The sequence below is a fragment of the Aythya marila genome (assembly GCF_965140915.1).
Source record: "Aythya marila genome assembly, chromosome: 1".
Taxonomy (NCBI): domain Eukaryota; kingdom Metazoa; phylum Chordata; class Aves; order Anseriformes; family Anatidae; genus Aythya; species Aythya marila.
The window spans coordinates 175586314-175602357 of NC_139042.1; the positions used below are offsets into that span (position 1 = coordinate 175586314).

The window sequence follows — 16044 nt, forward strand, 5'->3', positions numbered from 1 at the left end:
TTTCATAGTCTCCCTTTAACAAAGATACATATTTTATTATCATGGTGTATAACAGGCGAAAAAAGGAAGTGACTGGAGGATAAGAACAGAGGTGGGCAGGAACCAAGTTTCTGATTCTTGCTATTGAAGAAGAATCCTTATATGCTCTGTTACACAGCTACTTTCTTATTGTTTTATGGAAGCCTTCATAGCAGGCTCCAAGTGTGTTTAACGCCTGAGGGTTTTTATGCTTTCAACAACAAACTGCTTCAGAAAACTTTCTTTTAAAATGCTGAAGTAGTTGATTAGTAATCTAATAGTTCTAGCCGCTGTTATTTGCTCAGCATGAGGTATTAAAATTAAATGATCAAATGGTGATGTTTCATAAATATTTCTCTAAACTGCCAAGAACTAGTCTGCTTGTAGTCTTCCTAAAGAACACTTAGTGGTTTGGCTTGTCTTTTAAATGTCCTGCCAACACATTGCCACAGGGAAAAGGGATGATAGGGCAGTTTGGCAGGTGGAAGAAGGAAATTTGTGGATGTTTTGAACTAGAGTTTAAGAGTAATTTTAATGCAAAATGCTGTATAAAAAGACGGTTCCTAGAAGAGGCACGGGTAAGAGAGGAAGGAGGTATGCTGCATGTGAGCATGAATATCACAGACAACTTGAACAAAAGCCACTTTATTTGCCTTATGTTCAGTGGGTGTTTAATACAACTCTCCACTAGCCATCTTGAATACAAAGGTGCAGTAATTCTTAACATTTCAGCAAGAATATGAAATATTACAGCTGACAAAAAAAAATAATATCCAGCTATTAGCAGCTATACCAAGTTTTTTCTCACCTCCAACTCCATCATTCCTTTATTCACCAAGAACATGAACGACCAATTTACTGACTTCTGTCACAGAAAGCTTTAGTATAGTAATTAATGTAAAGGATGCAGCCTAGGATAGTTTAATGCTTTTTGCAGGGAACAAATGAAGCAGAAGTCAGCTACTATTGGCCCATCATTGGCTATAGGTGCTGGGTTTAGTATCTGCAGATCTTAAAAAACAAACAAACAAACAAAACTTCGGGGGTAGGGAAGGTCCCCTCTCCTTGCAACTTGTGAATAACAGAAAAACAGATAAGCTAGCTACATTCACTTAACACATACCTTTATTCCTCACTGGGATATTCCTCACTATGAAAAGAGTTTAATTTTTATAATTTACTTTTTAACTGAAGTGGTAGCAAACGTGCTTCATTTTCATTGAGTGAGGAGAACTACCAGCAAAACTTAGGTGCTAACAGGCAGGCAGCCCAAAGAGGCAGCTCACAGGTCCACTATGATGTAAGAACGCTAACTCACACACCTGTGATAACAATGCTCCTTGTACCTAGAACATCACATCTGTTACATGAACAAAATTGTTCTACAACACCAGCAGCGAATAGCACTCATCAGGGAGATGACAAACCAACTTCAGAGCAACAATACAGATGTATTTGAGCTCCAGGGAACAGTAAAATGCAGAAATTATCTAGAAGAAAGCCTTCAAGTAACAGCTGGAATAGTTGCTTTAAGAATGACTTAAATGCATTTTATTCTCATTTCAGTTTATAGCAGGGTGTTTTTTTCCCCCCTCCACTATACCTGGTCCAAAGCTGTACAGCTTTATTCCATGCAGTGAGGTTACTATAATGCTATTATCAGAAACAGAAGCAACATAGAATGCACGTTGTTTCCAAGACTAAAGGTTTTAAGAGCTGGAATAAGCATCTACAGTCATAATGCAGTTTTTATTTATGTTAAACAGCTTTTAATGTTTATACTCAATAAAACTAGAAACAGTTTAAGTGGATTCTTTTCTAGGTTAATCTATCATTTTGAAAGGGAAATAAAGAATAACTTAACCTGAGTTCTAATGTTATAAAAACAAGTGCTAGAAATCATATGCCTTCTACAATGATATGTGCCCCTAAATGCAGTTAGATTCTTTTCTGTGTATTTTTTTTCCATAATCATAGATCTTAGTTTAGCTGTATGCCAAACTGTTTTCCTATCCCTAAGCTGTCAAGAAAATTTTGAAGTACAATAAAAGGTTTATATGAAACTAACCTTTTTCACTTACAAAGGTAGTCCAAAGTATCTAGAATCTCAATAAAAGTAGAATGAAGTCTTCTTTGGTCTGTCGATCTTTCTGCTTTTGAAAGCTTTCAATGCCTTTAAATGTATATTTTTAATATTTACTTATATACATAAATATAAGTAAGAGCTTAATTATTTAGCTAAGGAAAGGGCAGAATTGGTCCTAACAACATTATATTGGTCTCTTTTAACAGAATAAACCATCTGTATTTGCAATGTCTCATATAGAATCTTATTCTAAAACATAAAATATTAATTGTGAGTCTTCCTATGAACAAAGATTAAACCGTTTGTCATCACACTGAGTTCACCAAAAGAAAGCTATACATTGTTTTGCATTTGTATTAGTGTAATTGTTTTACTTATAAAACCTTGAAACCTAGAAGATAGCAACATTTATTTGAATAAAAAAAATCCTGAGAAGACTTTTTCAAAGTCACATTCACAAACATTACCAGTCTATTCTCAGACTAAAATGAACTCTCAAGCTAAAATGCTAAGCAAGAAGTTGGTTTTAAATGGGTACTACTATTGTGTCTTTCCAAGAAGACAGTGTTAAGTACCAACTGTAACTATGAAATGTTTTTCTCTTCAGTAGAAAAAAGTCTAGTAGATCACTCAAGAAAGCGATTTGCAGAAAGACATCCTAACCTGCAACTGTCCCACGTGTTTGCCAAAGACATACTTGAAAATCAAAAGACATTTCCATTTCATAATCTATTTGTTTAAAAAGCTGTGTAGATGATGTACCAGCACTAAAACTTAATACAAAAAATAAAAAAATAAAAATCTGTTGAAGGTCCAGTGACTAAGGATATGTGGAAATGCTGCTCAGTTAAAAAAACAGCACAATGGTGACAAGCCAACAGCACACCTTATACGCAGGCCAGAAAGTTCTGGAAAGCAGAAAAGCTGATAATGTCGCACTATGTGCTGATAGAAGTCTGCGTTTGTTGCTGGTTTCTACTCTGTTTAGAAAACGTGTGTATCAGAAGAAACATACGTCAAGCTTTTATCTCTTGTAGATGCTGCTGGACCTGCAAAAGAACAGAGAGAAGTACAAATAACTGACACTGTAACTACAAAAAAGGCTAAAAATAAGCCTTCAATCTGAAAAGCTACATACCGTCTTACTGTTTGGCCTCCTGTTTTTCTTCTCATTCAGACACTGATCAGCAATTGAATACATTTTATGAACTGAAGTTGCATCCCAGTCATGCATCTTTGCATCAATATAATCCTCAATAGTTGCTTCCTCGTCCTCAATTTCATCTTTGATACCTAACTGCAAGAGAGTTTGAAGCAATGAACAGATAACATGTAAGCATCTGAAGATCATAATTCCACAGTAGCAATTTGAAAACTTGCTTTGGGCTCTGCACTTATTTTTGCAACCACGTTTCTAGACAAAGAATAATGGCAGTGGTTTGGCTGCATAATTATCCATCAATATTTTCAGAAACAACTTATGAGACTATAGTGTGTGATAGAAGTGTACAGTACATTTATCTCTGAGTTAACACAATTGCATAGCAAGTTCCTTTTAGCTGCGTCATACAACTTTAATATTCAAGGCTTAGTACAGTTTCTTATCAGGCTGCTTCTCTTGAAAAAGTAACAAAGTACCCGTTTACTTACTAACCCACAAGTAGGCAAGCATAAGCACAAATAACTTTTCTTTTTTGTCAAGTTTGTAAGGCCTCATTCTTGAGATTAATGCCTTCCTCCACCAGTCGGTCACTGGCTGCTATGTCTACTCTAAGGAAACTTCTACATCAGTTGACAAGGAAAAACCAGACGATGTCATCTACCTGGACTTGTGTAAGGCCTTTGACATGGTCCCAAGTGACACCCAGATCTCCAAATTAGAAAAATATGGATTTGAAGGATGGACCATTCAGTGGACAAGGAGTTGTCTCGAAGGCCACACTCAGAGAGTGGTGGTCAGTGGCTCTACATCCAGATGGAGGCCAGTGACAAGTGGTGTCCCTCAGGGGTCTGTCCTGGGACTGGTACAGTTTAATATCTTTATCAATGACATGGACAGTGGGATTGAGTGCACCCTCAGCAGGTTTGCAGATGACACCAAGCTGCATGGTGTAGTCAATACACCAGAAGGAAGGAATGCCATCCAGGAGGAGTTGGATAAACTTGTGAAGTGGGCCCATGTTAACCTGATGAGGTTCAACACAGCCAAGTGCAAGGTGCTACACCTGGATCAGGGCAATCCCAGACAGAAAGGAGCACAGACTGGGAAAAGAACTCATTGAGAGCAGTCCTGCAGAGAAGGACTTGGCAGTTCTGGTGGACTAAAAGCTTGACATGAGCCAGCAGTGCACCCTTGCAGCCCAGAAGGCCAACTGCATCCTGGGCTGCATCAACCAAGGCAGATGATTGTCCTCCTCTGCTCTGCCCTTGTGAGGCCCCACTTGCAGTCCTGCATCCAGGCCTGGGGCCCTCAGCCCACAAAGGATGTGCACCTCTTAGAATGGCACCACAGGGCTGGCCACAGAGTTGACCAGAGGGCTGGAGCACCTCTCCTACAAAGACAGGGAGTTGGGGATGTTCAGTCCAAAGAAAAGGCTCTGAGGTGACCTCAGTGCAGCTTTTAAATACTTCAAGGGTGCTTATAAGAAGATGGAGAGCAACTATTTGCTCAGGCAGACAATGATGGGACAAGGGGAAGGGTTTTAAACTAAAAGAAGGGAGATTTAGAATTTAGATATTAGGAGGAAATTCTTCACTCAGTGGGTGGTGAGGCACTGGCAAAGGTTGCCTGGAGAAGCTGTGGAAGCCCCATGTAGGTGTTCAAGGCCAGGTAGAACAAGGCCCTGGGCAACTTGCTCTAGGGGAAGGTGTCCCTGCCCAGGGCAGGGAGGCTGGAACTGGATGGTCTTTAAGGTCCCTTCCAACCCAAGCCATTCTATGATTCTAGTCTGAAATCAATTTTCAAATCTGATGGTTTTAGTCCCAAACTTTCCAGCCCCAACGCACTTGAACTACGTTATCAGCAATCACAAATACTGTCTGAGGAATACCACAGACAAGTCAGTGAACAGAGGCAGGCCTTCTGCTGTCCCCTATGGGTGAGTCTGAAACTGCTGACATTCAACCACCCTAAAATTTTCAAAGCTAGGGATGTCACGTTGTCTTACACTGACCATTCTCTTTATGCTCCCTAAAATATGTTACAATGATAAAAACGTTCCAACCATAATCTAAAATGGAATAAAAAGTATGATTTATCTTGTGAAAAATCCCACTTTAAATAAATAAATAAGGCTTAGGATTGCATTTGACACAGCGTTGAGTTCTCCAAGGTCATCACAGAGTTCAACAGGATAAGTATTACACTACTCCAGAAGATACGGATTAGAGAAAATATTCTATTAATAGTACACAGGTATTCCTAAAGCTGTGTTAGAAGTGATCTGATATTGAATAGTATGGAACAAAACCAAACCAAAAGTCATTTCTATTTCATACTAAGTAAATAATTAAGTTTTCCATTAGAACTATACCAGGAAAATCTTGGATTAAGTAGTTTGAAATAAATAAATAAATAAATAAACCAAAATGAAAAAGAGCAAATTAATAAGATTTTTAATTCAAAAAAGAATAAGTTTGGAGACATAGTTCCCAAATTAGCAGACAATTTCTACTTAAACATTAAAAATCAAAACACCCCAGAATAGCTCTTCAATTCCCAACTTCTCTAGGGTTAAAAACAAGGTATTTGCAAATTCTTAGTGAAGTTGAAGAGGATGAAAAATGATACAGGAATGGTAAGAAACAAAGAACCAATGGAGATGAATGCTTTAAGATGCTCTAGTGAAAGATGAACTACCAGGTTATCTGGGTAAAACTGGATTACATGTATGTTCATAAAGCAGAATGGTGTGTGTGTATATGTGTATATAGATATATATATATATATACACACATACACACACGTATATGTATGTATGTGTGTATATATCAATAAGAAACAATATCAAAACAAAGAAATAAAGCATCAGATTGGAAGGAGATGACCTTGGGGACGGGGCAGTTATCTACCAGCCAAGAGAGAAAACTTTCTGCCTCACTTCTAAAACACACATTGATACAATAGCTCTTATCATAACTGCATCTCCTGCTGACTAATTTGATTGTCTAATGACCTGTTAACTGACTACGATTTCACATGATGTGATCCTGGAGGGAGAGAGGGAGAAAGCAAAAAGAAAAATACCAGTAACTGTGGCTCCCGGTTTTCATCTACTGGTGGAAGACCCGTTATTATTTCTAATAAGACCTAAGAGAAAAAAAAATAAAAATCAGAAGAGAAGAAACATACAACAACCCTTAGCATATATACCATTTGAGAAGAGGAGCATAATCCTCAGTCTTTCAAACAAATGTTCACAGAATCCATATTTGTCCAAAGACAGCCCTCTATGCAATTGTTTGGTGTTCCTTCCTTTACTTCCATTATCACTTATTAGCAGTGTGGTTTGGGAAGTTTTTCCTCATCCTATATTGCATTGCTTCAAAGCAAAATGGAAGGACTCCCAAGATACTCAATTACACTATCTGGCCTATCTGCCCATGAAACTAAATGCCGTGAAGGAGGGTGTCAATGGCTCTTGAATCTATTCAGAATTGATTCATTTTTCTCCCAAATAATAAGCAGTTATCTTATTTGGATTAGATAAGCACTGTATTCAGCTTTAAGGCAAATCCCACATGGTAGCACACATTTGGTGCTGAAATATAGTAAAAGAAAATTTAAATTTGAATCATTTTCTTAAAAATCTTCAAACAGATTCACATTTCTGTGCATTACTATGCAAGAAGTAAAACAGTTTTACATTACTTCAACCTATATTTAGTTGGAACTTAGAATGTTGTTTTACTCTGGCCTTTCATACACAAATTCACATTCTAAAGATATCCATTTGAAAGTGCATTAGCAAAGTCAAAGTTTTGATCCACATAGTTAAATGCTTTTAAACAAATCAAAGTTCAGAAATACTTTCTTACGAGCACATGCACCAGGGGCAGGGTAAGGAGAAATAATAGATCAGAGATAGTTTTCTCATTCTTGGTTCCCTGTATTCTTGATTCTGTACACTTTTACCAGTCACAAAACAGAATTCATATATAGCTTTGAACATTCTACTTACTACTCCAAAACTGAAGATATCAGATTTAGGTGTTATTTCTCCTCGCAAAGCTTCAGGTGCCATATAGGCTGCTGTTCCAACAACTCTATCAGTCATGATGGTTTGTGTAAATGTTACAGACGCTCTTGCAAGTCCAAAGTCAGAAATTTTGGGCACATATGTATCAGTTAATAAAATATTTGCACTGGTAGAAAGTGGAGAAAAAAGAAAAATTAATATTCCAAACCAGTAACTTGGTTTTATTAAAGACTAATAACTTTTTAGTAACTAAATGCAAACTGGTGTTCTGAATGTTTCTTGAAATATAAGGTCTTTATTCATATTTCTTTATATATATACATAACTTTTTTTGAAATTGCTCAATTTCAAAATGAATTGCTCTAAGTAAATTAAGATCTGTCTGACAGGAAGACAAATCCATGCAGTTTTTCTTGTGCATGCATGCAAAGAAGAAACAAACAAATAAATAAACAATCAACAACAACAAAAAAAAAAGACAAAAAAAAAAAGAAAAAAAAAACAAGAAAGAGCAAAATTGGGTATTGGATCACATTAGAATTCTTAGTTGTTAAATCTCTGAACCAATAAAAGCAGGTTTTATAACTATTATCTAATACAATGTCAACCATTACAAATTCCCATGTAAAACGAATAACAATACTTATATTCTTCTCTTGAAACGTGCTGTGTTTCTATTTGATCTCCAGCTTTTACTGGCCTTACAGAAAACCCGGAGTAGGAGGCCTATGTAAAAGATCTTACATTTTTGAAAAATATTCAGTTGAATGAATTGCGGCATAAATCCTTCTACTATTTCTTATGCTTGTAGAATTTGGAACCATTTCAAAATCACTTATTTAATATTTATAATATTTCTCCTTATTTTCTGACCCCCTTACTGGAACTTATTAGCAAACTACATAGCCAGATGCAACATGTAACACTAGAAACTTACTCCTAACTTGCCATTCTTGTTCACTAAACCTTGTCAACAAAAGTAACACAGCTGCAAGCTACAAAATGTCACTTGGCACTAGAACAGCTGTAAAAAGCGTTATAATATACAATCATTGCAAGAAGCCAAACATCAGCCAACCGGTTTCATAGTTAAAGCTTGTTAAGTAGGAACAGGATCACAACTTCAAGTTGATAAGCAGCTCTGATCTCTGAAGAGTCAAGTTATGACAGGTCATATTGTGATACACCACAACAGAATCAAGTTTTATTGCAACTGTCAAGCTCCAGAAGATACAGGCACTATTTCCTGGGTATAACCAACCAAAAAACTATGGTCAATTCTGAGAACACCTATTCAGACATGCCCTCACTAGCCTACAGAGAAGCTGTTCCAATGCCTGGGTAGTTATGACACATTCCCACATAACAGATGAAAAGACAGCTAAGTTTTACTTCATTTTTCATTTTGCTAAGTTTTACCTGGGAGCGGCAGCAATATTAACAACACCAACCAAATTGATTGAACTAGTCACGGTGACAGTGCAAGAGGTTACAAAATGGAATTCAAGAATAACAAAACAAAACTCAGTCCTGTAATATGATCAACTCACAGCAGTTAGAAGGGTAGAGCAGCACAAGGTAATGAAAATGAGTCCCTCCCAGGCATTACACTTGTCCAGAATCTTAAGCAGGGAAGAAAGAAGAAGAAACATGAATTGTCAAAGCAGCAGTACATTTTATGAGGGAGCTGAAGCAACAAACTCTTTCAGCATAGGCTGAATTCACAAAATGTATACATTCTAGATGTAGCAGAGTTGTTAGAAGCCAGAAAGCGACTGAAACATTCATCCGTGACATTCAACCAGTCCGTTTCTCCTCGTTAACTCACAAAAGGAGTAAGGCATTTAGGGCTTTTCTTCAAACATTTGTACTGTGTTGGTATTTCAAAAAGAGAACCAAACTACTAGCAAGAAAGGGAGAAATAAAAATCACAGAATGCAAAAGCTTTTTCTGATCTCTGATATCCCTAGAAAAAAAAATCTGGTGGTATAACAACCAAGTGAACACCACATCAACCTTGAAGAGCCCTGAATTTCATAAACCTGACTTAAGTCATTTTTAAAGTCTTCATAATAAATAGAAAGAAACCAAAGGGGACACTCAGAAGAAGTGTTCTAGGAAGAAAAAAAAAGGCTGGGTTTTCATCTGAAAAACTCCCAATTTAAGAACTCATAATGTTCTCCAACAGCAGCTTTTTTGTTAGCAGCAATTGCAAAACAACAGAACTTCTGTGTGTCTTTGCAGCACTCAAATAACTGTTTGATAGTGACAGATTACAACAGCCCCAATTATCTTTAGAAGTCTGTTCTGGCCGTGTCCTTGCGGCACAGACAAGATTACGGTGATGGATGGCACTTGCAGAAAAGATTGTACCCTTGAGTGAAGCAATGATTCTTTCAGTCTGTTCCCTCTAACAAACTTTAACAGGGTACAACAAAGCAAAAGCAGCCAGTGATAGTCAGCAGCTTTTACCTTTTAATGTCTCTGTGAATATGATTATTGTCATGCAAAAAGTTGATGCCATTTGCTGTACCTTGAGCAATTTTACATCTCGTATTCCAAGAAATTGGTGGAGTGTCATTCTTGAATAAGAAGGGAAAAAGGGAAGTGAAAACATGAAAATTTACTATACGCATAGATACAAAATGTCTACACAATACACATAATACAAAACAACAACAACAAAAAACACAATCCAAAACAACAATTGCGTGCCATATGTTGTGATTTTCAAGTAAATCATTTAAAAGATTAATGGCATAGATTTCTTAATTTACTTTGACAGTCACATACAGTTCTCTTCCCCACACTCTGGACAAGGTTAATTTACTTTTTTTTTGCAGGTGTTCTCAATAATATTTGATGCTGAACCTGTATGACAAGCTACATTGCAAAGAACTATCAGCATCTACTGCACCTTGCTCTTTGTATCAGCACCAATACCAGTGCCTTTTAAGTCAAAGCCCATCACTCCAAGCAATCAACATTTTTGTACTATTAATAAGAAGTTAATCTTCCAACATTTCCGGACTTCACACTTTTCCAAGAGTTTAGCTCAATCCACACTAATAACTAGACCTTGGAAGCGAAGACACCTTTCAAAGTGCATTTCAAAAGCACTTTTTAATCTTGTCAGTAGCCAAGGGAGGAGGATTAGAGTATTTTATCACTCTACCACCTCCCTTGCCTGCTCCTCAAAGCTGAGACAAGAAGCAGATGACATAAGAGTTTATGCCCCAAACAAAGACAGTGAATTCACAATGAATCCTGCTTTATCAGCATACACACACATTCAGTATATGCATTCCTCACCTATTTGACTTTATCTGACGAGGACTCTTTCTGAATTTATATTGTAAATTTGTCTTTTCCTTGTAAAAAAAATTAGTTTTTTTACAAAAAAAAAAAAAATGCATTTCCAATTTTAGCTTTCAATTACCACTATTCTTCTCAGCTCACTTGTTGATAATGGCCAAAGTTACATGTATATGAAAACATTCATCTCTGTCAAGGACAGTCATTTCTACAAATAAACTTGCACTGTCTTAAGCAAAACTTAACCTCTCTTCTATATTGACTCAGCTGGAAAGCAAAAACAAAAAACCTACATGCATGTAGGTATCTGAGCAAATCAAACAAACCAGCCTGAGCCAGCAGTGCTACCAAACACATCCAGGCCTTTCCCCATTCAGTGCTACTTATTCTCATCCTAACACAATTCCTTCCTGTTGGGGCAAAGCTGGAAACTTGCAGAGAAAATGTCTCCAGTTGAAATGTAAAGATTTTGCTCAGAGTTCATCCTGATCAGTATCCCAACCCAGCTCTCCATCCAGCTACTAAACGCTTGAGCCAGCACAGCAGGAAGATCAGTGCAGAAAAAGCAAAGCTACATTTTTGGGTTGTGGGGGCATGGGTTGTTGAACAAACACCAATTTAAAATGTTGAACAGATGACAACCTCAGAAGTTGCACCTGCTTAATATAAAGCAGGTTTTATACTGTTAAATTACTGTGATTACTGTGGACACACCTAGCGGGTTAAATCTGGTTTACCATTTTTATCCCTCCAACAAGGGCTGGTTTCTCCCTCATACACAAAATTGCCTTTATCAAAAAAGAACTAACTTCTGTGTTATTAAAGGCCAAGGCTAGAAGATACATCATTTGATTAAATCAGACGAAAGCATTACACAAAATAATAATTAAAAAGAAGCATACCCCATTTGTTTAGGTTCTTCAGAAAGCGATACACAGACTAGGAACATCATGTTACAGCTGCTATCACAAGGGCAGTTTTACAACACAAAATCTCAGGGGCTAGCAGAGAACAAGCCAATGTCAGAAGCAGGAGCTGCAGCACCCTCTGCTCCACTCCACAAAAGCACAGCAAGTCCAAGCTTCCCTGGACTTCGGGGTACTAGTGCATCACATCATATTGTTATCCACTTTGACTAATTAACACTGAGTCTAAAACATCTGTATATATTACTGGAAGAGTACTTCTTATCACGTGTCTTTCTTCTAGAACACAAGACCAAGTAGTAAAATATTGTTTGGCCACTACAGTTTGCTACTGTTCCAAAGGGATTTCAGAAATAGCACCACTTTAAAAAAGTAAGGCAGCTGGAAGCTAGGAAAGATTTTACTTACCAGACAAGCAAGTCTATCAAGCAATGAACCATTGGGCATGTACTCATACACCAGACAGGGCTGGGCACCATCACTCGAGAAACCAAGCAATTCCACTAGATTCTCATGCTGACACCTGTGGCAACAAAATTCTATTCAGATATGTTCACAGAATCACAGAATCACAGAATTTCCTAGGTTGGAAGAGACCTCAAGGTCATCGAGTCCAACCTCCAACCTAACGCTAACAGCCCTCCACTAAACCATATCCCTAAGCTCTACATCTAAACGTCTTTTGAAGACTTCCAGGGATGGTGACTCCACCACTTCCCTGGGCAGCCTGTTCCAGTGCCTCACAACCCTTTCAGTGAAGAAGTTCTTCCTAACATCTAACCTAAAACTCCCCTGGCTCAACTTAAGCCCATTCCCCCTCGTCCTGTCACCAGGCACGTGGGAGAACAGGCCAACCCCCACCTCGCTACAGCCTCCCTTGAGGTACCTAACGTTTGTGAGAAAGCAAGGCAGAGGCAACTTGCTCCCCCATGCCACATTCCAGCCCTACTGCACAAGAAACTAGCCATTTGTCAGCAGCAGTGCTTTGATGTGACCCAAATACACTCATGCTCTATATGAAGTTTAGCAGCATAAGGTAAATTTTCAGGTTAAGACAAAAATAAGGGACCATGCTAGCTAAAGTGTTATCTAGCAACTCAGATTCTTAGAAAAGGTTATAATGATATTTATGATCTGCTACTTACTTCGCCATCATTTCTATTTCTTGATCAAATTGCTGTTTCAAATCCTGAGCACTAATATTAACCATCTACAAAGAAAGTATTTGACATTAATATTGTTGCACATATTCAAAAAATCGGTCATTGTTCACAAACCAAGTTGTTGGCCTTTATTTTAATTATTTACACATAACACCTACTTAAATACTGCTTACTGTATTTTTTTACTGAATTCAAAAACAAACAAACAAAAAGTATCAGAACATGGTCTTTAATAGCATGTAACATGATGTTACTGGAGTAACTAATCCAGTTTCATCAGAGTCACCAACTTAGCGTAGAATGGTTTGGGCTGGAAGGGACCTCAAAGCCCACCCAGCTCCAGCCCCCTGCCATGGGCAGGGACACCTCCCACCACACCAGGTTGCCCAAAGCCCCATCCAGCCTGGCCTTGAGCACCTCCAGGGATGGGGCACCCACAGCTGCTCTGGGCAGCCTGCACCAGGGCCTCACCACCCTCACAGTAAAGAATTTCTTCCCAATATCTAATGTAAAACTGCCCTCTTTTAGGCCCCAGAGCTGAATGCAGTGCTCCAGGTTTCACCAGATCAGAGCAGAGGGGGAAAATCCCCTCCCTTGCCCTGCCGGCCACATTCTTTTGACTCAGGCCAGGACACGGTTGGCTTTCTGGGCTGCGTGCACACATTGACAGGTCACACTGAGTTTTTCCACCAAACAGCATTCCCAAGTCCTTCTCAGGGCTGCTCTCAATTCATTCTCCACCCAGCGTGCATTTATGAGTTTTACTTCACTTGATTCTCCTACTTGTACATTTTATTTCACTGCATCTTCCTACTAAAAGCACTTACTAGTTACAAAATTAGTTATTCACACAAAATATTTATTACTAAGACTGAAATTATACAGCAATACCTATTTAGTTTGTTTAGCTTGTGAGTCTCCTGCCTGACTGTGCCATAGGAACTAGAAGGGAAACCTCACCTGCTCCCCTTCCCTTCTGCCCCTTCTTGTGTGCAGGGGGAGGAGGGGAAGTGAAGAAGCACCTTGCTCACCCCAACAACTATCCAAGCCACCATAAGAACCACTGAAAGGCAAGACATCATCTCTGCTGACAGTGACAGCATGCACCACACACAGGACTACAGGATAAGGTTCTCAACTCAACTGATGTTTAATGTAGGGATGCTTTTTGAAACCTATCATTCAACACCTTCCACAGATAAACAAGACTATACTATATGGTCATTTTTCAGAAAAGATGTTGAGGATAACTCACAGCAGCAAGTTTCTTCACAGCTACGTTTCTGCCATTGATGTAGCCTTTGAACACCACGCCAAAGCCACCTTCTCCCAGCTTATTACCTCCATCTGATTCTGGTCGTGCATCGAAATTATTTGTAACACTTTCCAAGTCACGAAACCAAAAATTGTGGAAATCTAAGAGAGATATATGCCATTTAACACAGAAATGCATTTTTGCTTATGGGACAAGCACATTGAATTGATTCTGTCTATCTGCTACAACACAAATCCTGACATAACAGAGCCCTACCTTCTGATGCAAGGAAATAAATGTAAAAAAATAATCTTTCTTTTTAAAAAATATCTTTCCTTAATCATCTTTTCTCCAACCTTCTCAGGTATTTCTGATACTTAAGATCCAGATCTAAAGGACAAGGTGGTAAACAGTCTACAAAATCAGTATTGAAAGAGGGCAACAGGTTTATGTGTAGCACTAAACAAATTGCAACTCAATTAATAATTAAGTTTTCCATTACATTAGCCACACTAATTGCAGGGTGCATCTCATATTCTGATGACTTATTATTACCACAAGCTTCATTCACGGTCACACAGAAGAAAAAAAAAAAAAAAAAAAAGCAGGGAGATAGGAATGTAGTCATTACTCCAACGTGCTCCTAGGATTTATTTCACAGAGGTGAAGGACGGATCAACAAAAAAGATTGTACCTAAAGTTTTGCAAACTAAGCACCTACCCGTGTTACTAGACTGTGAGCTGTTTTCCTGACTTAAGTAGGAAGCAGTTGAAGGTTGCTCCTCTGTATTCTGAGAGGGACTAGGTTTTACAGCTGCCACTTCTTTTTCCTGTATAGGCAGCTGCTTCTCATCTATGGGCAAAGTTTCCTGCGAAGAAAGTGGTAACGTAACTTCTTGTGCCTCCTTTACAGCTTCTGAAAATGGAATTTAGAGAAAGGGTTAACTGTGTTAGGAATAAGAAAACAAACAAACAAGTAACAGTATGGCATTATTAACTCAGATTATGCAAAATGTAAACTCCATTAAAAGATTATATTCTTCTAATGTGAATACTACAGGGCTTTTATTCAAACTTGAAGCACTCTAAACCAATTCTATAAAGCTTGTATCGTAAATAAGGACAAAGATAGCCACTGTAGGTTATTTTGAGGTAATCCCTTCCGACCTTCAGGTTGCTGTGAGGCTTTTTAGCCCCCCAGAGAGCTGCTGACAGAGCCCAGAGGGGTGGGTTACCTGGCAGCAGAAGGCTCGCGGGTGCCAGGAACTGATTCCTGAGCAGCAGCTCCACCAGGTCAGCGACCGTGCAGTTGGTGGTGCCCCAGTCGTAGAGCAGCTCGCAGGTGGGGCTCTTCCCCATGCGCTCGAAGGCCTCGAACCTCCTGAAACCACAAATTGGAGGCGGCTTTGAGAAGAGCAGCGTGAGGAAGCAGGGGCAGAGATTAACGGCGAACGCAAGGGCATTAAAAATGAGGGTGTAACGGATTGCGTGAACTACTTAGAGGCATGAAAAACAGCACGGAAATGCACATTTGGGTATAACACGCGCAGCTTCAACGCTGTGTTGGGGACACACAGTGCGCTTTACGTGTCCGTGGCTCTGCTTTATTCTGATTTTGGCCGATTTCGCCGCGTATCGCCTGCCTGGAGAGCCAAGCGGGGCGGAAGGCAGAGGAACCGGGCTGGGACCAGCCCCACGGGGCAGCCCCCGCAGGCACCCCCCGGGGCAGCACAGCGCGACCCCCGCTTTGCTGCTAAAAACCCCAAAAACGGGGCCGCGCTGCGGGACCGGGGAACTTCCCGTTAACCCGGGGACCTGATGTGCAGCTGCGTGTATCTGCTCTCCCCCGAGGGGCCGGCGATGTCCGCGGCCAGCCGCCTCCAGCCGTCCTGCGGGTCGATGTACGCGGCCAGGCGCTGCAGCAGCCCGTAGGGCAGGCGGCGCAGCGGGGTGGTGGGGCCCACCGCCCGGCTCATCCCGCCCGGAGCGAGCCCACCGCGTAATTCCCCTTTAAGAGGGCAGGGCCTGGCGGAAGCGCGCTCCGCTCCGCCTTCTCGGGGCGCTCCACTGGGAGGGGGGAATA

General features: G+C 39.6%; 1 protein-coding gene across 2 annotated transcripts; it reads right to left on the minus strand.

Annotated features, from left to right (window-relative positions):
• Window positions 1-17: 17 nt before the first annotated feature.
• IRAK4 (interleukin 1 receptor associated kinase 4) lies at window positions 18-16029 on the minus strand. Of its 2 annotated transcripts, none has more exons than XM_082767542.1 (11): window positions 15777-16029; window positions 15197-15342; window positions 14683-14877; window positions 13962-14122; window positions 12689-12753; window positions 11952-12066; window positions 9775-9884; window positions 7285-7468; window positions 6351-6413; window positions 3243-3401; window positions 18-3153 (listed from the first exon to the last, which is right to left on the minus strand). In XM_082767542.1, exons 1-11 carry the CDS (start codon window positions 15935-15937, stop codon window positions 3121-3123), a joined length of 1392 nt encoding a protein of 463 aa, XP_082623668.1. In that variant the 5' UTR covers window positions 15938-16029; the 3' UTR covers window positions 18-3120. The 2 variants fall into 2 exon arrangements, with proteins under 2 accessions (XP_082623668.1, XP_082623669.1); XM_082767543.1 differs by having other exon boundaries at window positions 15459-15917.
• Window positions 16030-16044: the final 15 nt, after the last annotated feature.

Coding starts and splice junctions, on each gene's coding strand:
- IRAK4 (XM_082767542.1), bottom strand. CDS start 15,937: ATGAGCCGGGCGGTGGGCCCCACCACCCCGCTGCGCCGCCTGCCCTAC. Junction 14,123..14,682: donor CTCACAGTCTAGTAACACGG/GTAGGTGCTTAG, acceptor TATCTCTCTTAG/ATTTCCACAATTTTTGGTTT. Junction 3,402..6,350: donor ACCGGGAGCCACAGTTACTG/GTATTTTTCTTT, acceptor ACTCTCTTGCAG/TTAGGTATCAAAGATGAAAT.